At 40.4% G+C, this 25,190-nt stretch overlaps 2 protein-coding genes across 5 annotated transcripts; both read left to right on the top strand.

The window, feature by feature from the left end:
• The first annotated feature begins 477 nt into the window (after positions 1-477).
• On the top strand, positions 478-3,939 carry fzd2 (frizzled class receptor 2). The gene has a single exon (XM_031729911.2). The coding sequence runs from the start codon at positions 643-645 to the stop codon at positions 2,299-2,301; it is 1,659 nt and encodes a 552-aa protein (XP_031585771.1). The 5' UTR covers positions 478-642; the 3' UTR covers positions 2,302-3,939.
• Positions 3,940-11,239: 7,300 nt separating this feature from the next.
• Positions 11,240-24,908, top strand: mylk5 (myosin, light chain kinase 5). Of its 4 annotated transcripts, none has more exons than XM_031729907.2 (18): positions 11,240-11,423; positions 16,138-16,275; positions 17,700-17,831; positions 18,067-18,219; positions 18,386-18,568; positions 19,033-19,068; positions 20,053-20,180; positions 20,281-20,434; positions 20,514-20,825; positions 20,922-21,024; positions 21,425-21,628; positions 21,711-21,928; positions 22,012-22,135; positions 22,831-22,983; positions 23,058-23,187; positions 23,267-23,354; positions 23,440-23,580; positions 23,746-24,908. In XM_031729907.2, exons 2-18 carry the CDS (start codon positions 16,140-16,142, stop codon positions 23,949-23,951), a joined length of 2,601 nt encoding a protein of 866 aa, XP_031585767.1. In that variant the 5' UTR covers positions 11,240-11,423; positions 16,138-16,139; the 3' UTR covers positions 23,952-24,908. The 4 variants fall into 4 exon arrangements, with proteins under 4 accessions (XP_031585767.1, XP_031585764.1, XP_031585765.1 ...); XM_031729904.2 differs by lacking the exon at positions 11,240-11,423 and adding an exon at positions 12,022-12,350; XM_031729905.2 differs by lacking the exon at positions 11,240-11,423 and adding an exon at positions 15,942-16,028.
• Positions 24,909-25,190: the final 282 nt, after the last annotated feature.

Below are 25,190 nucleotides of genomic sequence, written 5' to 3'. Positions count from 1 at the left end.
AATAACAAATAAGCCTGATAGAGAATCAGCCTTGCTGCCTCCACAGTGAGGAATGGAGCAGGTGAAATTCATTCATTCATTCATTCATTTCTTTATTTATTTTACACATGGTTCAACAGTGTTTCGTTTCCTACATACAGATCCTCCTTCCCAAATGGATTCAAATGGATTGCCCATGATAATAATACATATATTCAGTCACCCCCTGTCACTTCCTGACTCAAATGTCTCCAGGTTCTCTGGCTCTGATGCCACAGATGCCATTGAAACTGCCTTCCATAACCAAAGCTATGATTATAATTATGATGCTGATTGTTATTGTTGATGGTGGTCATGGTGTTGGTGCGGGTGTTAGGCATTAAAGCAAAAATATCTGAGACTCAAGTATTTTCCTTCAAAATCATAATGGGATTTTATTTTGAAAGATTGTACCGGATGTTGTGGCGTATTTCTCACTAATGCTGGCCTGAAGGGAATTTGAGTATTTGGAAGAGAAAAAAGTCAGCCAGCAGTGTTTAAGCAGAGACTAAGCAACAAAGAGAGGAGCAACTTTGCCCCCCTATAGAGACTTACTGTTACTGGAAAACCGATAATACGAAGGAGCCTACTAAATAAATTTACAGCGACTTTATCAGGCTGTAGATGAGACTTAAACTTGGGAAGATGCGTTTTTGCAAAACTTTTTTTTTTGCGGTCCTGCTGCCTCTGCTGATATCAGCACAGTATCAAGGCGACAACGGAATAGTTGTCCCAGAACATGGATTTTGTCAGCCGATTTCGATACCTCTGTGCACGGACATTGCTTATAACCAAACCATCATGCCCAATTTAGTGGGTCATTCCAACCAGGAGGACGCAGGGCTCGAAGTGCACCAGTTTTACCCGCTCGTGAAGGTACAGTGCTCGCCAGAGTTGAAATTCTTCCTGTGTTCCATGTATGCGCCTGTTTGTACAGTTTTGGAAAAGGCCATTCCTCCATGCAGATCGATTTGCGAGAGGGCCAAGCAGGGTTGCGAGGCTCTTATGAACAAGTTTGGCTTTCAGTGGCCGGACCGATTGCGCTGCGAAAACTTCCCTGTGCTGGGAGATGGACAAATCTGCGTGGGCCAAAATGACTCCTCCACTGCCACCGTCCCTCCGGTTATATCTGTTCCAGGAACGTCGGATGTCTCCATAATCTCCCCACGTGGAAGGCCATTCCATTGCCCGTCTGTTCTTAAAGTTCCCCCATATTTAAATTATAAATTTTTAGAAGAAAAGGACTGTGCCGCTCCCTGTGAGTCATCTAGGAGCGGTGGGAAAATGTTTTTCAGTGATAAAGAAATTCATTTCTCCCGCATATGGATTCTAGTTTGGTCTGTGCTTTGTTGTGCGTCTACTTTATTCACAGTAACCACTTATTTAGTTGACATGCAACGCTTCAGATACCCCGAGCGGCCCATCATCTTCTTGTCTGGCTGTTACACTATGGTCTCCATTGCCTACATAGCAGGCTTCTTCCTCGGTGATAGGGTGGCGTGCAATGACAGCTTCACCCCTGATGGCTATAAGACCATAGTCCAAGGCACCAAAAAAGAAGGTTGTACTATCCTCTTCATGATGCTCTATTTCTTCAGCATGGCCAGCTCCATATGGTGGGTCATTCTATCTCTCACCTGGTTCCTGGCTGCAGGTATGAAATGGGGCCACGAGGCCATTGAAGCTAACTCTCAGTATTTTCACCTGGCAGCCTGGGCAGTGCCAGCTGTCAAGACCATTAGCATCCTGGCCATTGGGCAGATTGAAGGTGATGTGCTCAGCGGAGTCTGCTTTGTGAGTCTCAGCAACCTGGATCCTCTACGGGGCTTTGTTTTGGCCCCTCTCTTCATTTATCTTTTCATCGGCACCTCTTTCTTGCTGGCTGGCTTTGTGTCACTGTTCAGAATCCGCACCATCATGAAACACGATGGCACCAAGACGGAGAAGCTGGAGCGATTAATGGTGCGGATCGGGGTATTCAGCGTGCTCTACACGGTCCCTGCCACCATTGTTATTGCATGTTTCTTCTATGAGCAGGCCTTTCGGCCCCACTGGGAGCACAGCTGGGTCAGCCACAACTGCAGGAGCCTGGCCATTCCCTGCCCTATGCATCCTGGACCCCACATGACACCAGACTTCACCGTCTTCATGATCAAATATCTGATGACCCTGATAGTGGGCATCACCTCTGGTTTCTGGATCTGGTCTGGAAAGACTCTGAACTCCTGGCATAAGTTTTACACAAGGCTGACAAATGGCAAACAGGGAGAGACCACTGTGTAGAGTGAAAGCACATGAGTGTTGCTGGGATTATTTGTTTTATTATCTATACCTCATGTAATAGGTAAGTAGCACAGTGAGTAGCTCTAGCGTTTGTGTTTGCCTCAGCTTTCTAGTCACACTTGCATGCCAAACTGAGGGTTGGATTTTGAGAAAAACACAAGCTGGATAAACACAGACTGAACCTGACTGTGTGAACAAATAACAATCATGGCTATGGATGCCATGTGCTGAATGCTCTCCTCACCTTCTCTGGTTCCTTTCTTAAAGCCTCCATAAACTCTGGGGAGTGATGATCCAGCACACAGTAGACCACAGACTGAATGACTGATTTGAATTTTTTTTTTAACACTTGCAAAAACATTTCATGTACAGTTTTACAAAATTGTAAATAGTATTTGTAAAAACACAACATTATATTATTGTATTTAAAAAGTAAATACTTTACCTTATCTGCTAGTGTACTCAAACTAAGTAATTTTGCACTGTATGAATGCCACAAGTCCAGACAAAGACATGCCTGTTTTTTGTTCTTTTTGCGTTTTCCTTTTCTGTTAATTTGTGATTATAGATTAGAACATTGTGTTGTTACTCTTGATTTACGGAAAACATGTGCAGAGTCTCCGCAGAATTTACAGATATCATCAAACAACTCATGGCTATGAATTTTGAACTTGTGGTTAAACAGGAACAGCATGCTTTGTGTGAGGTTTTTTTCTCATCTTTCTCTTCCTATATGTGTTCAGTATTGTTTTAATGATTAAACCCTGTTGTTAACATGTGATTTTCTTTAATTAAAGCACAGCCACGTTGTTTTCTCAAGGGGTGAGGGTTGTATCACACCTGAACATCTGTTGCCTCAGACTGACGGGCAACAGTTAAAGTGATTATTGGAATTCTTAATGGGAATTAGCCACTAACACAGAACTATCCCCCAGGGAAATACAAGGAATCCGTGTACATTGAGCCTGTCAGTATAAACACAGTTCGCCTGTTAATCACTTACTCTGTCAGTAAATTGTAAAATATTTAACATCTGTGTGGGTCTTTTGTGCCTAAGCAACTAATACCACCATGTAAGAATGCAGCAGGGAACATCTTCACACATGTACATTAACATTGCCTTCGAGTGCTGAACAAAAACAAGAAACTTTTTTTTTTTTTGCCTGTTGTGTAAACTAATGGGAATCATCTGGCAAGCCAAGCCTGTGCTCTTGCATAGGTGTGAAAATATTCCCACTTGTGCGGTTGGTGAAGGCGAAAGAAAAATATTCCGATCTGCTGTTGTTACTTCTCTGGACTCTCTGTGTATTGTAGCAAGTTGGAATCCCCCAAGCTGCTCATGGCTGAAACTCAATCGTCTCTGCAGTGATGTCATGAAGTAGATGGATGTGTAAGAGAAAGCTGATCCCCGTGCCTCAGAGCAGAAGCTCTTGGCTAGAGGCATGCATATAGTGTACTGTTAGTGCATTTATATCGTAGCCTTTATATGCTGTTTATGTTAGTCTGCACCTCTCTGGATAATATTCTAATTTGAGTTACCTTTTCGACTTATATCATGACCAATGGGATGTTATATTTATTTGATGTTTGTCTTTTTTATATCCTCACCAAGGGTTTAATAAAGACAAGTTGTAATAACAGATGGGTAAGAGTGATTAAAGTTAAGAACAGAGACTCTAAGGGGGGGAAAACCATAAATCTACCTGCCTCCTCTATTCTGCCCCTTTTACACCCTCTGTGTCTCCACCCTCCCTGCCTCTCTCCGCTCAGATGAATGGGGGGAATGTGAGTGAGTCAGTGGAGCAGTGCTGGGCCTTTGCCTAGTGACAGACAGTCTCCTGTGCTGCTCACTTCAAAGTGCCGCTGAAACCTGACAAGCTTCATGTAAACAGTACTGCCTGGCCCGAAGGCCCACTTCCTGCGCTATACTCAACTTAATGGCTGGCTTGTTTGGCTTTGCACTGAAGCAGAGAAACGAATGAAGTGTGAGAGAATGAAGAGAGGCGGTATGTGGGTGGGGTCCTAGTGGTGAAGAGAGTGAGATTGTTTTAGGATTTAGGGGAGGAGGGATTTGGAGAGCGTGATGGAAAATTCGGAATTATTTGGTTGCTTTTGTCTTGCAGAGGGGAAAAAAACAAAGAGAGAAAGAAAATGAGAATCCAAATGAGGAGAGACGTGATTGTGATTTGGCAAATATTCTGAGAACAAAAACCTTTGATCGCAAACCATCAAAACTAAATAGAATCAGATGCTGCTCCTAGTAACTTGTTCCACAAAAATAAATTGTAAAATATACTCTGTGAGTAAGTCTTTAATGTTTTCTATGCCCAGTGACCTATCTGGGGTAGTTCAATACAGATTCTACTTGGTGGACTTCACAATCTCTATACACGGAGAGAACAGTTTAAAAATTTGAAGCATTAGTTGGAGTTTTTTCCCTAAAACTTTAACTTTATGCATAAAACTGTTAATATTATCTACGCAGGCGCTGGTAACTATCCAGAGTAAATTCTGCTCTCTTTAATGTTGTTTCCAAGTTTCTCGGAAGCTGCAGTCTCATGTTGTTGGTCTCTGATCTTAAATCTTGCATGCAGTTGGTTCCAGCTTGCTTGGGGGCAAGAAGGGACAAGTCAAGGATCATGAAGACAGGAAGAATGTTTCTAGAGTTGATATTATGGTGTCGCTCTTATTAGACGAAGGCCTAGGCATGTCGGAAAAGGATCGTGTTGTTAGTCAGTGTTCTCACAGGTTCTGTAGATCCATTTTTTGAGCATGCTCTAATGTACTATGAACATTTTCTTAGCTTGTAACATTTTATCCAGCCTATGAAAGTGCTTCAACCAGACAAAGGACCAAGAAAAAGAGGAAAATGGTTAGAAAAAAGGAAAGGAAGAAAAAAGGATCCAGACATGTAGTAAGCCTGTTTCTAATCAAATCTTGGCACAAAATCAAGTAGGAACCCATGCTCAGAAGGCTGGATTAGTTGCAGTCATACATTATCCTAACCATAGGAGAGTAGCTGAGGTTTTCCAGAGCACATACTCTATCTATTTGTCTTATATTGCCTTCAAGTCTCAAGAGGACATGCCATATGTTCTTTCTCCTCATGCCGTTTGCTTTCAGAGTGGAATCAAGTGTAAGAAATTGGCAGAAATATGACGGTTTAAATGTGTATTTCAGCTTCTGACTTTGATTCAGGGCTTCCAGCCATAAAGGGTCACCGTGAAGAGGTGTCTTTCTTTTGGTCGTCTTTAAAATCATTTTCTAATACCTGACTTTTTTTCCCCTCATTGTAACCTCACATGCCATGATATTTGAAGAATTACATTACTTAGTACAAACAACTTTGCTGATTTAAAAAAAGTGATTTAAAATATCCATTTACTTTAATATTAATATGGTTATTACACCACCCACAACCATGGATTGAAAAGTGAAAGGCTGCGGCACCCACGATGTGGGACGGAGAGATTTTGCAGGTCTTTCCTCCCTACTGCTGTTAGACTCTACAACATGGTCTCTGCAGACGACCACACACAAAAATCTCATACACAATTGTAACTCTCGCCCTGTCTCCTGGATGTGCAATGGCACCAAGTGCAATTTTCCCTATGTAACAAAGTATTTTATTCTATTTTACAGTATTTTATTCTATTTGTATAGTATTTATCCCGTTGTATATAGTATTCTTTCTATTTTGTATAGTATGTTATTCTGTTTATCTTATTCTATTCTATTCTTTTTCTCTTAATTTTTTACTGCTCTTGTACTTCTGCCGTGACCAAAGATTTCCCACGTGTGGAACTAATAAAGGTTTATCTTATCTTATCAGTGAAAGGAGATGGATGGATGATAATGGGGTTTGTAGGCATACATCATTTCTAATAAGATGTCCAGCTCTTCTTATTAGCGATCACTACACTTTGTTGGTTTAAAAATTTGCATTGATTTCTAAACCAACTGATTTCATCCTTATAGTGAACACAGTTAAAACTAGAAAGTGTCCCCGGCTTTACTTTCACGGTGGCTGATTTTCATTGACATGTATCTATGTGCTATGGTATGCTCATAAGCGCACAGACAATGCAAAGGTGGCTTTGAAAAGAATTCAAACATAAACTGTTGACACTGACACTGGGATGTTGGGGGAGTTTATTTAGTCCGCTGTCTTCAAGGACAAGGGTGCAGAATCAGTGTAGAAAGTAGGGGAGTGGCTCAGAGCCTTTCCAGCTGCCGAGCAGAGAGGTGCCGACAGCTGCATGACTGATATTTTGGGAGCCTGCAGTAGGCCTGGGATAATAATGGTCTTGATTGGGAGGAGTGTGTTTGAAGTAAAAGGAATGGTTAATGTGCATCTAGACACCACACTGTGTACACAACCATGTCTCTCTCATAAACTGTCAGAATGATGGTACAAGTAGCAAATGATAACACACACACAGTGTTAGGGACTAAAGCACAGGTTTTTCTGCTACTGTGTTGTGTGTTTTTTCACAACTGAATGTATTTATTTTTCTAAAGTTGCAAATTTCAATGTTACTGACGATGTGACACTATGTATGTACTCACAATGTATGCACACGATAAAGCCCAAAAATATAAATTTATGTAACAAAGCTTGTGGTCCTGTCGCCAGGCAGACAGCTTTACACAGATACAGACAGGCTCCACACCACTTAAAGCTTTAAAAACCAACAATAAAATCTTAAAATCAAATCTAAAACTAACAGGTAGCCAGTGAAGTCCTGCAAGGACTGGTGTAATGTGGTCGCTCCTTTTGTGTTAAAAGCCTTGGAGCATCATTCAGAATTGACTGCAGTCTGTGTATGGTATGGTAACTGAAGCCTGAGTAAAGTGCATTGCAGTAATCAAGTCTAGAAGAAATAAGATCATGAGCGACCTTTTTTAAATAGGACTGCAACAGGAATGGTACAATTTTTGATTTCTGTCAAAACTGAATGAAACAGGACATCATGACATTAGACACCTGTGTACCCAATGGAGTCAAAGATTATCTTCAAATTGCAAGCCTCTTTGCAAATATTTTTGAGACATAGACCAGAGCTATGGGAGGAAGGTGCAGTTATGATTGTTTCATTTTTTTTAGTCATTCAGCTTAAGGAAGTTTTTAGACGTCCAGATTCTAACTTCTTCTAGACAAGACCTAATGTATAAGTTATCAGTAGTACCAGGTTGAAACGTAGAGTTGTGTAGCAATGAAAATCTATACTGTGTTTCTGAAGCATTTGTCCAACCAGAAGAATGTAGGTTGTTAAAAAATGGAGGATCAAAGACAGATCCCTGGGGGACTCTATAAGACAATAGTGCATGAAAAGAAGAGGCATCACTGATCCTTATACAGAATGACCTGCTAGAAAAGATATGAAATGAACCAATCCAGTGCCACATCACTGATGCCAACACTGTTTTTTCAAATGGCTGACTAACATATTGTGATCTGCGGTATCAAAAGCTGGGATAAAATCAAGCAGAATTAAGACACAACCAGCCCAGAGTCAGAAGTGAGCAGCAGATTATTAGAGACCTTGACAAGAGCTGTTATCATATAAGTGAAGCCCAGACTGAATATATATATATATTAGATAAAAGTGGCAGTTTGCAACCCATCAAGTTTTAAATGATTGAGTCCGGCCCAGAAAGAGTCAAAGGTGCTGATAAAACCAAGTCCAGCGGCAGAAGGAAAACTCTTCATCCAGCTATGCAAGTAAAAGAGGTGACTAAAGAGTTCAGAGCCTCTAGTTATGACAGAAATGGTGCCAGACAAAACACACATCCTTCCCAAGCTTTCTATGGCAGTGGTTAAAGTCTCTAGATCATACTGACAGAGATAATCAAGACACGAAGTCATTCAATTAAATAGAGCTCAGTCTTTAGAGAGAGGAGAGAGCTCCAGGAGTGGGTATTTTTATGTCACTTCCTTTGCTTCCATGGAGTCAGCCATTTTTTTGGATGCTGCAACAGCCAGCCAAACAGTATTAGAGAGAACTCCAGCATGCACTATTGCCTCGTTATTTATTTATTTTTCTATTTTAAAAGCTGTTTCACACACAGATAAATATCAATGTTTCTGTGCTGGAAAGTTCTCTGTGCCTTCAAACCACAACTGATACACATTTACAGACCGCTTCCCATAGCAGCAGTTCACAGGGTATCACCAAGAAGTGAGTTTAAAAGTAAAAGAGGTTAAAGATTCTTCAAATTGATATCCTTCAAATTCATTAGAAGTCGAGTGAGCTCTGCAGGAAGGGCCCCTGGAAAAAAATCACTGCGACTACCAAACCACGCTGATGTGATGTTACAGCTTTGTTACTCTGAGAAGATGACGTCACTTGAGAAAAGTGTGCTTTCAACATCTCTCTGGAACACAGGCTTTTCACTATGTTAGTGTCACAGGACAAGCCTCTAGTCGGACACAGAGCTCACCTATCTTGTTATGAATGTAAAGATGCTTCTAGGTACTTTGGAATGAACTTTTAGTGTCAACTCCATTCTTACAATTCCACTGTATTAATCATCTTATTTTGGAACTGCAATCCAATCAGTCTTCTCACCTCTTATAGTTTAAGAATAGAACAATCACAAATCTGACTTGTTCTTTTTTGGTATTTAAGCTTCTTTTTGTTCCATGTCTTGTAATAACACTTGAGGCAGTTTAGTCCTATTCAGCAGGGGGCTACGGTGAGTCTAAAAAGCCACATAATGCAACAGCTGTTGAGGTAATCACAGCTTTTAATTGACAGGTCAATTAACCCCCTACAGATAATTCACAAGGCAGTAAAATCACTCTTATTGACCCATTAATGAAACATGGCAGCACTCTGAGCACCTGCATCTAAAGATAAACTAAGTTTATTAAAGAGAATGAGGTGGTAATACTCTAATCTAATCTGTTACTCTCTCATGAGCCTCAGTAGGGCCTCAGGCTTCAATGACGACTTACTGAGTCGGCTCCTCTCTGGCGAGTGCCGCCCCCCTTATTTTAATGGAGGCCCTCCTAACAACTCTTTCTGAGGAATTTACAGCCTTGGCCCATTCTCACTCCAGCCCAGGGCTGGGAAGGTGGGGTGGAAGTCATGCTGTGGCCTTGTACCAATGGAAATGTAATGGCAGGGTGGCAGCAGAGCTTTAACGTGAACATTTCTGTGCTACTTAACTCAAAAATCAGCCACACAGGGGTCCGCGTGTATTTAATACAACAATGATAGAAAAGAAATACATGAAATAACACCCATGTCCACCTTAAGTCTCCAAGAACTATAAAACAAACGCTAAGATACAAACAACCAAAAAGATTGCAATTTAGACCCTCTCAATTATGCAACTTTTGATGCCAGTCAGTCCAATAAGTGAAAAGGAAGGGATACTTCTAAAGCTTAAAGAAGAAAACAGTCATATTTTGAGCCTCACAGCTGAAGTTAATTCTTTCACTGTATGTGTGTTCACTATTGTGCGTCTGAGCTTGTGAATATGTGAGTAAATCTGTGTGAATGAGTGGCTGTTGGAAGGCTCCAGTTCTGTAGGTTCTCTCTGTAATTTCACTCTCTGCTCAGCATAATCACTTCCATGTGGGCCCTCTCCAACAACAGAGTGTTGAAGGGGCCCGTTGCAAAGGTGGGAGTGAAACGCAGACACATATGGGCTCACAAATGTTTTCACACATAAGACTGTCAAGTCCTGTCTCACCGAAGTGTCAGACAGCAGAGAAGATTTTGCCTCCATTTGCTTGAGTGTTGCTGTAGTTATCTGTGGTTTAAGTTGTTCGTATATAAACAGATACAGAAAATAGATATTTTTTCTCTGACATATCAAACCACAATTGCTGGGTGTCTCAGACGAACTCAGATAAAATCTTAGTATGCCAGTCTCTCAATTTGTGAAATTGCAGGAAGTCAGTTGCCAGTTTATGCTCATTAGCAATTTCCTTTAGCGGTATTAAGAAATTTTGTGGTTTTCTTTTGCATCCTGTTAGTTTTTTGTGGTGGCTTCTGCCACACAAGTTAAATCATTGTCCAGGAATGCCCTGAGGACTGCTGAGGACCACTCACAGACAATGTGTGAAACTAACAGAGTGGAAAACAACAGGGCCTTTTGCACAGCAGGGTGAGCATGTAAGGATACCTCTGCTGATCATATTTCCCGTGGAGATTATTGTTATGTGCAAAAACTCCTGCTAGGAGACCAAATATTTTAGGGTACATGTCAAAATATGTAAAGAGATGAGCAGTAAAACAACTCCTAATATCACAAAATTAAACGCTTTTATTAAGTGATTGGTTCATGGATAATTTTATAAATTTTTGGTGAACACCACCCCCTGCTGTTCATACACCGCTACAAAACAGAAGTCAAAATTAACCACAGTTAAAACATGATGAAATTGTCTATCGGCAGCAAATTAGACAGCCATTTGGTGCCCTGTTGATTTGACCAACCATCTCAGCCATGGGCAAAAAATGAAAATCAATAAAATTTTAAAAGATAATTTATTAGTACAGTGATCATAAAAAACAAAGATATAAAACAGTGCTATGACCCACTTACAAAAAGGGATAAAACACACAGTCCAAGCCCAGGACCAGCTATGCCACAAGTCAGTTACACTTCACACGCCAGCAACTTTAACAGGGAACAGCAGTTGTTCTACAAGACCCACCACCCTGTAAGTAGTAAGCTGGCAATCACCCCGACCTCAGCAAGCCAACTCTGCCTTTAGGCTAGGGCGTATAGTAGGACCAGGCCTGCACACAGAGAAAAAATGTACTCAATTGCATCTTAATTGTATAATTCAGACGGCAGCAGACCAGAGTGTGAGTTTAATCAAATACACCTGCCTTGAGTGAGCACAACCCAATCATAGCCATTGGCTCACAACAACTGTGACACACAAACCACTCTCAAACTAGGACCATTTCCCACAGCAAATATAGAGGTGAGGTAATATAAGCAATAGTCTACTATGTTACAGCCCACTGGGAGAGAAGAATAGAAAAATAAAATATCCATCTGAAGAAGTACCACCACACAGTGAATATTTAGACAATGACATTTTTTGTTTGAGTAATGTAATTGGACACTGGGCTGATAAACAGTTTGATGACCAGGTGAGGTATATTCCCTCATTATTCAATGACAAATTAAATGGATAAATGATATGGAGTTGATTCCAAGTATTGGACTTGCATTTGGTATCTTTTAACTGGAATGTTCAATATAAGGTTTACAGAAATGCTGATGCAACTAAAAAAAAAAAGCCAAATAAACCTATCATAGAGACAGCGAAAAGCAGCAAAAAGCAAACCCCACAGCATGCAAAACTGTGGGCAGATTGACGCACAAATAAGCAGAAACTGCAGGTGGCTGCAGTAAAAGCTTGGCCGAGCATCTCAAAGGGATCAGTTTCATTCAATTACGAAAACCAGTCCTTATAGTTAATTGTCCGATTACATTTAAGCCTCTAACAAGGGTGGGGAGGGTATGAAAATGGCTTTAATTCATAAAAAGTTAATGTAGTGTTAAAACTCTAAAGATGAAAGACTGTGTGATTTAAAATCAACTGTGGTGAATTGTGTCAGTGTGCAAATCCTCATATGGATCTGAATGTGTACTTACATGTAAGGTCGACTAATAATAGCAACGCCGACAATTCAAAACGGAAGCTTGTACTGCTTGAGGAAATATAATCCACCTCTAGATGGCGCCAGTGTTCTCATTCAGTCATAATGATGGCGAAAGGAAGTGGCATCTGTTAGTAGCAATGACTGTAGAAAACACAGTCATTGGTTAGGGGCAAGAACAACAGCAAAGAGGTGTTAACAGCTGAGCATGAGTTTCCGAGTTTCTCAAGAAGACGGTGGGATTATTATTTATTAATTCTTTAAATGCGTTTCCGGGCTTTGGCAAGTCAAAGGAAGATACAAGCAACCCTATATATGCCGCCAATATGCCAATGAGCTTTGCTGGAAGAGTGAGCTGCTACTGCTAGACATGATGACTTTGAATCAGCTGAAGACAGAAGATGTTAAAATCAGGTGATGTAGGTTCGGGTATTTTTCAGTCGAGTCTGTTATTAGAATCCAAAGAAAATGTCTTTGAGTTTTCATTTTATGGTGAGCGAATGGTTTGGCTGACCAGGTCAACTTAAACTTAAAAATACAGCCTTATTCTCAGTATGATAGTCAATAATAATAACAATAATAATAATGATAAAAAGATTAAACAAAGGTAAGACAACATAAAGTATAGAAAGTTTATGATGCAGTGCTAAGAGAGGAACTGTGGTACTCTACTGTATGAGGAAGTCAGGGGTGACAGAGAAGTACTGTAGTTGAGGGTGGTGCGGATCATGCTTAATGACAGAGAAATATTGATGAGGTGTGCATTTCATGATAAAATGGTTTAAGGGCATGCGATTACATCAGAGGTTGGTTCTTAGCCCCTGCTTGTTTGTAATGCTGACGGATAGGTTAACAGATGGGGCTCCTTGGACAGATGACACTGTAATCAGTAGTGAGAGTAGGGAGCAGTGAAAGACAGCCTGAGATGTTGGACGTAGTGGAGGTAGATGAGTTTAAACAATTTAAAGCAATGGACAGTGAGCAAGTGAGGTGAACAAAGGCAGGTTAAGTCATTGGAGATGAGTGTCTTGGGTCATGTGACAGAAGGAATAAAAGGGAAGGTTTTTAAGATGCTAGTGAGACCTGCTGTGATGTATGGTTTCGAGATTGTGGCATTCACAAAAAAAATATAGGAGGCTGGAGGTGGCAGAGTTGAATTTACAAAGATTTTGGTTGGGAGTAACCAGAATGCACAAGATTAGAAATGAGTACTTTACAGGAACAACTCAGGTTGAGCAGTTTGGAGACAGAAGTTAGTGAGGCAAGGCTGAGATGGTCTGGGCATGTACTGCGGAGGGATCATAGACATATATTGGGCTAAAAATGTTATAAATGGTGCTGCCAGGCAGGAGGAAAAGAGGAATATCATAGAGAATATTCATGAACATAGTGATGGAGGTAGGTGATCTGATGTGGAGAAGCCTGGAGGGGGCAGCAGAAAGTAAAAGATAAGAAAATAAATAAAGGTTAGGTTCCAGATTTGGGAAACTTTTCTCTTCCCTTAATTGTTACACAAATAGCTGGCATACAAAATCTACAGAGCACCCACTGGTGCTCCTCCTGACCATTATTTATAAATCAACTGCTGCAGAGTTATGTATTTCTGTAGGTGCCGTGATCTGGAGTTGTAATGAAAGCCAAGGTGAATGCACAAGATGTGGATGTGTTTACTGTAGATTCTTCCTTGGTAGCAGCACTTGAAAAGTGACTTGAATAGTGTTAAATGCACTTCGGAAAGCAAAGAATAAATCATAATGTTATATTCTGGGTCTTTTGTTCAATAGGTGATTTAAAAATGCTATATGACGTTTCAGCAATCAAGCATAAAATAGAAGCATAAAGAGCCATTGAGGAAGTTGTGTAAATGAAAAGGATCTAAACCTCATCGGATTAATCCAGTGGGTTTTCCTATCTTACATTCTTTTTCTGACGCTAGGCTTCGTGTGAAAAGAAGCCCTTGTTTACTTTTTCATTTTAAATTATGAGGCCAAAGTTTTCTGCTCACCAGCAAGGCACCCGTTTCACTTTCTAAGCATGTCAAAGATTTTAATCTGTAGATGAAGTCGTTTTGACTGTGCTGTGACTATCACCACTTTTCATCTTTGTCTTTGTCTTTGTCTGTCTTACGTAAGTCTTAGTGCTTTTCTCATCAACACCAATGTTTTTAAGCAACCCGAGGAGGTGAGCGGGGCTTCTGCGTGCACAACAAGAGCTGTATGCGTTAACTTCGCATATACCCATAATATCCACTCTATGTACCGTAATATACAGATCCAATAGTTGGACAGTCAATAAGAGAATGTTTAGAGATGTCTGAAGCCCAAGATCTGGGGTTCAAGGTATTATTTTTACATACAATGACCTCTTTTTTCTTTTTCTTTTTTTAAAAGGTCCCTAATAAATTATGTTACTTGCATAGACTTGCATTGGCACGAGCAAAGACACTATGAGACAAATGCAGCTTAATCATTCTGTTTCCTTTTAATGAGCAGCCCTGTAGCTAGAGAGTTTCTGCCAACTTTCTGTGCGTGTTTTGTCTTTGATGTCACGTCTTATTAAACGCTTTATGTGCGACCTTATTAGATATTGTTTCTGTCATACTGTGCAAGGTTGTTCAGCCATGGTGATTTGTTTTTGTACTGCGACATTCCTTTTCAGTATTGCAGTAGTTGTTAGCTTCACCTGGAGACATTGCTGGGTGAATAACTCAAACTGTCATTCAGTGTGTGTCACTATGTAGAAATTCCCTGGTACCCAGGGAATTATAATAGTAAGGCAGTCAGCTTCTGGGTATGTTGACTGACTGACTAATAATGCGAAAATAGTTTCCAGCAAATGTAGCTTAACAATGTAAATGGGTATAATCTGTCTTACCTGAACTTTTGTATGTTAAAATTATCCTGCTGAGTGATGGCAATTTTTTGTTGAATTTCAGTGGTTTCATCCCAACCCAGGCTTTAGAGACAAAACTAGGCCTGGATCATTATGCTATTTAAAAAAAATCATAATAAAAACAACAACAACAGTAATAATAATAATGTTTTTTTCAGACATTTGGCTTTTAACATGTGCAACGATGTCTTTGTTATAAAAAATCCCAACAATGATATCTGTGTTGGCAGCTTTTTTGGTAAACGAGATAGGAATTCTCCCACGGAAACTAAAACAAGCCCCTTGCAGTCCCTTTTTGTGTGATCATTGATGTGGAATTTGGGAAGCTGGGATGGGGGTGGAGGGCAGAGAGATGTTATCACCACTTCAGCAGGTTTCTGTAGAATTCTCTGACTATCAATCCAACATTTTTAGTATAGTTAATTCACCTAATTGAAACTGCTACTTGTGACTGAAACCTGTAATAAATAATACAGACTTCATTCAACCTGGCAGAGAGCACTGCTGTTCTCTGTTGAGATGAATGCCTGAAACATGTATTTTTTACCAAGAGCAGTTCTCCTCCAGAGACATCTCCTGGTTACTATAGCAGCACGTGGAAGTCAAAGTGACGCTGCTGCCCTGCAGAAGGCCGTCTTTCTTGTGTTGGGATATATTGTACCAGGGGAAGGGGCTCAGATTTGACTGTTGCTACAGTCAGAGGATTTAGAATCCGCAGGGATGAAGTAAACCTTTGCAATGCTGATGTCACTGGCATCACAAAGTTCAGTTGTAGCATTGATAAGTGAGAAAGCAAACAGAGAAACCGGTGAACAAGACTGCATTCACCAAACAGAACACAAAGCGACCTTTGCCTGGATAGGTAGATAAGTCCCCCTCATTCGCTCCCACTCTCCCGCTTTATATCGTTCCATGTTTAAATGTAGTGTTTACAAGGCATGACAAAAAGGAGTCTGAGTAGTGGGTTTTTGGTGTTACAGTGATTTTGAAAGCATATGAGACGTCCGCCGTGCCTGAAATGGCCAAAGTGAAACAACATGATTTGTCATGTAGGTGGAGCTAGATGTAGATAATGGGAGGGTGAGTAAAAGGGACTAGAACATGTGCAGTAAAGTGTGAGGACTGAGGGCAGAGCTTCAGTGGCTTAGAACAGGGTGAGAAGGACACACAGAGGCTTGCTAATTTTACAAAAGAGATAGGGTGAGCAAGCCACAGAGGCTCAAACCACCGTGACAGAGAGAGGAAGTTTGATAATCAGCCTGAGGCATGACTTTGTAATTCTTTTTTCATTTGTTGGTTTCCTGAACAGACATGAATAGTGATGGCAGCAAACAGCGTTATGTGTCGACCTTCAAAATGCGCATCAAGGCCCCCGGTCCATCACCTGCACCTGGGAACGGGCCAGGAGTTATTGGTACAAGGACCTCAGTAAAATGTACTGATGCAGGTAAGAGCTGCTTTCAAGAAGAAAACGCACAACTGGTGACATTTATGGATGTCAGCATTAGAACAGGCAAGTCTGAGCATGGCAGTGCTTCTTGATAACAAGTTGGCAAACATCCAGAGCGGACTCCAACATATTCTTTAATATTTACTTGTGAAAACAGATTGTTTGCCTAAACTAACAGCGCTCACGCATGCAACACAAACAGTGTGTTACTCTTAAAATTAATATTCAGTTTCATGTTTATTTTGAGTTTAGCCGTCCAGTAGTCTAGTTGTTTATTGACTTGGAAGCCTTTCACTTTCATGTCAGCCCACAGCTGACATCTCATTTCCTATGTCCTCAAAACTTTGTTTTTTGTTATAACCAGCAAGTCACATGTGCTGTAATTCTCATGGTCATTAGTTTGCTTTTCCATATTTCCATATATTATATGTCGCTGTTGCTTCCATGTCATCTATCTGTTGGACAAATGACAACTTTGTACAAAACCTTCAAAGTCAAAATCAAGTCAGAAGTTCATGAACAGGCATATCTTTGGCTGCTGTCCAAATCAAAGGTTTTAAAGAGTGTCAGCTGAAAAATAGAGTTACTGAAATTAATCTTTCCGTTAAACTAACAACACATACCAGCTATTTGATAGCTGGTATGAGCCACCTTTGAGCGTGTCTGTGTGCAGAAGTGTTGCTCAGAGTTGTTGCAGCATTCAGTTCCTTTTCAGAAACATCAGTGTGCTAACTGAACCATTCAGTACTGTAAACACTGGTTAAAGGTTCATAGAAAAGCACCCGTTTTGTTAAACCATAACTAGTATGCTGTATATGGGATTACAATGGGCAATAATATGTGGTTCTTCTTTGTGGTTTTGTTAAGTTACACTGCCTAAGAAATGACCCATGAGTCTGTAAAGGCATGAAATTGTGTAATATCACTCTATGCTCCAAGTTTCAAGCAGTAATTCACCTTGGGGCAAATTAGGGTCCCTTGCTTAATTTAAAAACTATTTTGTAGCTAGCGTACTGTATGTGGGATTACAATGGGCAAAAATGCAGTTCTAAGGGTAGATTACATAATTTAATACAATAAGACTTTGTCGCTAAATACTTTCTGAAAAGTACTCAAATAAAAAAGCAGCACAGCGTGATAACTTCCATGTGTGACAGTTAACAAGACAGAAAAGAGGTGTGAACCATTTGGACAGTTGAGAAGACTCTCTCGCTTACATTATTTACATACCATTTCATGCCTAGAGTATTTCTGAGGTGGGTTACTGCGACTACTCGTGTAAGAACCACAGAGAATATAGTTTAATCTTTAAATGTATGTCACCCACACAATGAAATACTTTTTGGTGTGTGTATTTTTAACAAGATGGGGAATATTAAATTCACAGTGATGCTGTAATTCTGTATCTCCTCCAAATCCAGGGTCTAAACATCTGGATCCACCTGTCTTCATACAGCCTCTGGAGGACTGCTGTGTAGATGAAGGGACTGACATTAGGTTGCGTGGGGTTCTCAAAGGAAGTCTACCGATCAAAATATCATGGCTGCACAATGGTGAGAAGAGACAGTTTACAATGCATCTCAGTTTACACTGCATATACTTTTCAGCTGTGGGTGTGGTCAACAAAAGAAAGCTAAAGAGCAGATGATTATTCAAAACAAGCATATTTTTGAGTTTCCCTTTTTCATACATTACCGGTAAATTAAAAATGCCACATCAAGATTCAAGAGGCCAAAAGTAGTGCAAGAGTGTGCTGATGGGTTGTTTGTTTACCTCACCTGTTGGCAGGTGAAGTGGCCCATTTCGGGAAGGCTTCCTTCAATGGCAGGGAGGCCAGTTTTGTTGTGAGGGAGTGCTTACCAGAAGACGCTGGTGCCTACACCTGCTTGGCAGAAAGCAGTGCAGGGAAGACATCTTGCAGTGCTGCTGTGGTTGTAAGAGGTGAGGAGCTGGGAACTCATGAAATTTGCAGCTAATTGGACAGTTTACCTCTTGCAACTTTAAGTCTACAATAAATAGAACATGTAGTGTGTTCATTACCCAAAACAAAGCCAGAGTTTCATTTCTGATGTAGTCTCTTCTCGTTTTTCTCTTATGACCAAATTAGACTTTGAAAGTATCTGTGGTGTGCAGAATCGCGCTTCGAAGACTCCCACTTCTCCATCCAAAAGTGTAATGGGAAATGGAACGTTACCGCAGACTCCAAAAGATGAGCTACACAAATTCAAAGGATCTATTTGTATGTCTCCTACAGGCTCTGATAGGCAGAGCCCAGTCTCATCTCCAAAAGGTAAACCAGAATCATTTGATTACACAGTGCTTGTTAATTTCTAGTCAAAAAACAAATGTAAATTAATTCCCATTTAATGAACTATAGTTAGCACAGACATGATGCAATTTCTTCTTTTCTCTTCCACACTGATCGGTTTCTTAGTATAGAAACAGTACTGATGTGTTTTGACGTAAAATTTCTTGGCCTCTGTTTCAGTTTCTTCAGGAAATCCATGTTATGTTTATAAAAGGAGACGCACTTCCAGTCCTTGTGTGATTGGCCGTTAGGCAACACATATATAACACAATAATGCAGCTCTCTGATACACCCACTGAAATTTCTCTGTACCAAGTATACACCATGTAGGGAAGTGGATAGAGCAAAGTACAGTAAAATAGTGCAAACTGATAGCCATAGATAGAATAGAGCCACACCTCTATCCTTCTGGCTAAAACCTACCTGCACCTGATCTGTCTTTGCAGAAGTCATCCCAAAGAAGCGAGCCAACTCAAGGATAGGTGAGAAAAACACTCCTTTTTTCCCCCACACGCTGAGAAATTTACCCACTTCTCCAGCATCCACATGCTTCTTATTAAGTGCTTGGTAACTTCCTCTGTCTGCTGTTTTTTCTCTATGAAAAATGTAACTTATTGTAGAGTTTGTTTGTGCGTAAGCTGATCTGTTGCTGGAGCTGTACTTTCTTCATGTCACCTTTGGTCTCATAATGTCCTTATGCTTTAATATGCTCTACTGTGTTGAGTAAAACCAACCTTAGGGTTTAGGCTGCAAAAGCAAATATGTGAAATACTCCCATAATGAGGTCTGGTTGTTTGTTTTGAGAGCACAGGACATTTCATAATTTATTCATGGTTTTTATTTTTAGGAATGAAATATTGGCTTGTAATGGCAACAGCTTGTATTCAGAAGGTAAAACTGTGCACATTAAAGCCTCTTAAACTTAAAATTATCAGATCTACTTTAGTCAAATTCACCATTCTGACGCCACAAGATTTGAATATTGACAGCGAGAGAGATGACATGACTTCAGCTCATATATGGATTTTTTTTGTGTGTGCAGCACTAAAGCAAGGGCAGATTATAATCACTGGATACTGTATAATGTATGGCTATAAAAACGTTTTCTCTCTTTACTTCCTTTAAGGGTAAACAGCTGGGAATGTGTATTTTCAAAAAGCTGGTGAAATATTTCAAACTTGATTACACAAAGACTTGTTGTCCTTGTGGGCGATGGGTCATCTGTATTTCATTGTGTTTCCACTTGAGGCACAGGGTCCTGCTAAATACCATAATATGAAGGGTATCAGTTAGCTATTTCTCTGTCTTTATCTCATGCTCACACACATTACTTAATAATTTCCTTTTAGTTTGTTTTCAGGCATTCGGCAGATATTTTTAACCCTATTGTGATCTGAGGAAGTGCAGATGCTGCAGTTCACTTTGAGTCCGTTTTCTTGTCTTATTTTTTTTTTTTAATTTTGCAGGCCAATCATTATGTTTTGAAAAGCCACCGCAGCACGTGGAGGTGAAGGTGGGACAAACTGCCAGGCTGACGTGTAGTTTTACTGGAAGCCCTCCTGTAGCATCTTGTTGGATCAGAAACAAAGAACAGGTGCAGCAATTAAAAGGATAAAAAAACAAGAAGTCTGCTTCTGCCATCTCAAATGTATTTGACTCCACATTATATCTATTTTTTCTGTTTTTCTGTGCAGATTGTGGACGGCCTAGAGCTGAGGACAGAAAATACTAATCGGAGTAGTACGCTGGTTATAGAAGAGGCTAAACCCCAGGACACAGGTCGCTACACCATTGTAGTAAAAGACCGAAAGAGCTCAGCAGAACACACAATCACCCTTTCTGTTATAGGTAAGTCAATTCTAAAGAGTCAGAACCAAATCAAGTAAAGCAGTTCCTTGGACACTTATTTTAATCATCCTCCCACCAGACAGACCACAACCTCCTGCCTCCAGTCCAGTGATCTCCCTTGTCTCCCCATCCAGCCTTGTGCTATCCTGGTCAGGCCCCTGCTATGATGGCGGCAGTGCCATCCTTGGTTATGTTGTTGAAGTAAATAACCAAGGAAGTGCAGAGCCTGAGGTTTGGAAGGAGCTAACAAGCGAGTGTAAGAGTACCTCATACAAAGTGTCTTCTGGGCTTCAGCCACAACAGGAATACTGCTTCAGAGTAAAGGCCTATAACGCGGTAGGACTAAGTGAGCCAGGCCCAGTGTCACCAGTGGTGAGAATGGAGAAAAGAGGTGAGGTGATACGGGGATTTTGACAGCACATTTGTAATAAAGGCAGATATAATAAGCATTAGTTTAAATCTATTGTGGCTGTGTGCATACATTTAGACAAGATAAAAGAAGAAGCAGCCCCTCAGATGTATACCACTGTGTCTATTGACTCTTCCCACAAAGTCACGGAACACTACGATATGCAGGAGAAACTTGGAATGTGAGTATCAGATATGTCAAATCCCAATTTTCCACCAATAATCTTTCCAAGTAGAAACAAGAAGTTTTTCAGAAACTATAATTACGGTAAGTTGAGAAGGTTTTGACATTTACAATTCCAAAGAAGTGTGTGAGTGGGAAGATAGGGGGAAAGTCTGCCAAGGATATTAAAATGCTTTCAAGTAGAGGCATGCATTCCAGGTTGAAACCACCTGTAGTCGTGTTTTATCCATGACAAGGAATGTACGGTGACTTTAAAGTTTTAGTGATACTAAAACAAGAATCAGGTGGAAATCAGCCTGTTAACATGAACTACTTATTGTGATAGGCTGTGATGGTGTAACCATTAACTATTCATTCCTAATATCCAGAGATAAAAATGACTAAACTTTCTTCATAAGGGGAAAATTTGGCATGGTGTACAAGCTCATCCACAAAGAGACAGGACGTGTGTGCGCTGGGAAGTTCTACAAAGGACGCCGTGCCAAGGAGAGGGAAGCTGCTCGTAATGAGATAGAGTTGATGAACTACCTCCACCACCCCAAACTGGTTCAGTGTCTGGCAGCATATGATCACAAGTCTGAAATAGTCATGGTGATGGAGTTGTAAGTATCCTTATCAGAGCGCAAAGCAAAGCAAAATTCCTAGTATTTCCTGGTGTTTCACTGCTGTTTTGTTTGTTGGCAGTATTGCAGGTGGGGAACTCTTTGAACGTATTGTGGATGACAACTTTGAGCACACGGAGCCTTCAAGTATGCACTACATGCAGCAGATCCTGGAGGGGATTGCCTACATGCATCAGCAAAACATTGTCCATCTGGACCTCAAACCTGAAAACATCGTATGTGTTGACACCACAGGCACCTCCATAAAGATCATTGACTTTGGCTTAGCCAGTAGAGTAGGTATGTGGAACAAAACTCTACTTTTATGCTTGTCTACCTCGTGTGTGTCTTAATACCTACATTATGGGATTTCCATTGAACAGATCAAAACACACCTCTGAAGGTGATGCACGGGACTCCAGAATTTGTGGCCCCTGAAGTGATCAACTATGAGCCTGTGGGTTTGGAGACTGATATGTGGAGCATTGGGGTGATCTGCTACATACTGTGAGTCTAACTGTCTCTCCTGTAGCTCTTTCTATATTCAAGAGATAGTTTAGTATTTTTCAAACAAGATTGTTTTTTTTATAGCAAGAGTTAGATGACATCACCACCAACATCCAACCAACACCCTCTTCAGCCTTTACGATAAAAACAAAGCCTAGCTGTGTTTTGCAGTGTTGCATAAGTCCTCAAACAAAGCAATTCTAAAGGCCAATATAAATTACTAATAAAAACATATAAAAGGAAAACAGTGTGACGGTGTAAAGCAGTTACTTCCAGTGATCACTTCAAATGTCAAATTGACAGCTTCCTGTCTTTATCTGCTCTCTTAAAAGAAAGAAAATCCGATATAAACAGTCTGTCGGGTGGGCACAAAATGGGAAAAAAAAGCATCCCTTTGCAGAAACCTTAATTTAACAGTTTCATTCCTTTCAACCAAATACCAAGTTTCAGTCTGAGTTCATATTTGCCTGTTTTGGCACAGTGACTGTGGTGTTTTGTGTCTACTTTAACTGCAGAACAAATATAAGAATAACAGACTATTACTACTTTGTGTAAAATTCTTTAGCTCATACAATCAAAACTGAAATTTAGAGTTTTAGCCTTATTGTGCCACCTAGTGGGTATAGATTGAAACCACATGTAAAGGATGTACATTCAACACTACTCTTCTCCACTTTTTTTTCTGTGGTTTCCAGGCTCAGTGGGGAATCTCCATTCCAGGGAAACAGTGATGCAGAGACCTTGGCCTTGGTCACAGCTGCTCAGTGGGAGTTTGACGAGGAGAGCTTTGACGAGATAACAGAGGAGGCTAAAAATTTCATAAGCTCCCTGCTCAACAAAGACCCGAGGTGATTTCATAGATTTACAACTGTAAAGTACCCTACTTTACCTGCTTACTTAACCATCTGTAACTGTTGATCAGGCGTAGGATGACCTGTGAACAGGCACTTGCCCATCCCTGGATGGCAGCATTTAAGTCTAAAGAGCTCACTCTGACCAAGAGTCTGTCCAAAGAGAAGATGAAGAGGTTTTTGGCTAGACAGAAGTGGAAGGTAAGCACCAAATTACTTTTTATTTATTTATTTTTTACTTAAAATTTAGATTTTGTTCTCATACACATTTGTCTCATAGAAAGCTGGCAAGGCCATGTTAGCACTGAAGAGAATGGCTCTGCTCTCTAAAGCGGAAGGCTCTGCATCTCCCACAACTCCTGGAGGAGGTGAAAATTTTGCATACCTTTACTCATCACATTACATGCATTTTGGTTTAGTGGGTTTCCCATCTCATTGATATATATCTCCTAGAATCACCCCTGAGCCCAGAGGCAGAGGAAGCGTTGACCTCCCTGGAGCTTAAGCTGCAGGAAGCCCCAGTGTTCACAAAGAGGTTGAAAGACCGGACTGTAACTCAGGGATCCAGTGCCCGTCTCTCGTGTCACCTCACAGGTACAAAGCAACTTCTTATCTTGGATTCAAGTCAAGCTTATTGTACCAGCCTTGAAAATTCAATCTTGAACATGTAAAAACATCTTTTCTTTGATAGTGTTTTGCTTCATTTCAAAAGTTGTGTTCTTTCCCCTCCTGATCTCACATTTCTGTTTATCTTGTCAGGATACCCTGACCCGGAGGTGCTGTGGCTGTGTGGTGATGAGCCCATTGAGGAGTCCCCCACTGTGCAAATAGAGTATGAGGAAGATGGCCAGTGTACGCTGGTTCTAGCCAAAGTTGGCCCAGAGGACGGCAATGTGTACACCTGTAGGGCCACTAATGACCATGGGGAGGTATTTTGCTCAGCCAAATTAACTGTCCAAAAATAGATTCATTATATCATAGTGTGCATGCAGAAATAACAAGTATAAGTAGAATTTTCTTGTTGCCTTGACCAGCTGTGTTGTACATTGTTGTTTGTGGCTTCTGATGAGTCAAATAAATATTGTTACAGAGCTACATGCATAGATTTATATTTTTATGGTATTCAGATATGGCTTCCACGCTGTGTTGAAAATGATGTTTTACGTAAAACCATGAATCTGTCTTTTATATTGGCTCATTATGAAGATTCCCCTTCAGCCCTATCAGTTTGTAATTACGATTTCCATTCTGAAAAGCAGGCACGTCTGAAAATATCCTGATTAATTTGCATTGTGAACATTCAAATCGCAATTCCAAAGCATCCTATTAAAAAAAAAACTTACAATAAATGTTATGTATAGCCTAAGCCTAATTCAGCTTGTTGCTTAGTGCCACAGAGCTTTTTTTTGTTTCTAAATACAACCACTCGTGCAGAAAATCTCATGTTCTTTTAGTGAAATGCACCTAGATTGGTTTATTTCCAGATGGTCCGACATACTCCTACATAGTACATACACACCCCCTACTGTTGTAAATACTGCAGTTCTTCACACACAAACACTAGCACACCAAATAAACAGATCGAAATATCCCCCGGTAAACACTATCCATAGTCTCAGCATGCAGTTTGATGTCTGAAAACATAAATGGCAGTAACAGTTTTTGCTGCTTGTGTGAGTTTCTAGCTCTGTGTTTGACCTCAGGAAATTTGTCCATAACAAATGTATTTTGTCAAAATCTTTTTGTCTCTGTCTGCTGGTTGAATTTCAAACAATACCATCAGGACCATCAGCTGGATACTTCGGTAAAGCTGTCCACCTGGTTTACTAAAATATAGAGTATTTGTGAATTTAACTCATGTTTGTCATAGTCATATTTACTTGATACCTGCTTTACAACCCAAATAAACGGATACCAATGTAGGTCTGATTCTTTGGTTTTTCACTCTCACGCTGCAAAATCACATTGTGGTAGCAGAGCTTTATTTACGGACTGGAACCAGGGTGAGAGGTCTAATTAACACAGGTGGTTTGGCCTTTTTCTGGAGCATAGTGCTAAAATATGCATCATAAAGGAAACTAATGGAGTTGTATGTTGTTGAGGTTTAACTTGGCCTGAAGAAAAAGCGTTTGCGCTCTCACCAGTTGGGTATTTAAAGGAGTTTGTGGTTTGGGTTTAATTTGCTGGTTTGTTAAAAATAAATA

Source organism: Oreochromis aureus, linkage group 4, assembly GCF_013358895.1.
Source record: "Oreochromis aureus strain Israel breed Guangdong linkage group 4, ZZ_aureus, whole genome shotgun sequence".
NCBI classification, from domain to species: domain Eukaryota; kingdom Metazoa; phylum Chordata; class Actinopteri; order Cichliformes; family Cichlidae; genus Oreochromis; species Oreochromis aureus.
The sequence above is the reverse complement of the archived record's forward strand: the minus strand, read 5'-3'. Positions and strand labels throughout refer to the sequence as shown.

Coding starts and splice junctions, on each gene's coding strand:
- mylk5 (XM_031729904.2), top strand. Junction 18,569..19,032: donor CCCAGTCTCATCTCCAAAAG/GTAAACCAGAAT, acceptor CTGTCTTTGCAG/AAGTCATCCCAAAGAAGCGA. Junction 23,581..23,745: donor TCTCTCGTGTCACCTCACAG/GTACAAAGCAAC, acceptor TTATCTTGTCAG/GATACCCTGACCCGGAGGTG.
- fzd2 (XM_031729911.2), top strand. CDS start 643: ATGAGACTTAAACTTGGGAAGATGCGTTTTTGCAAAACTTTTTTTTTT.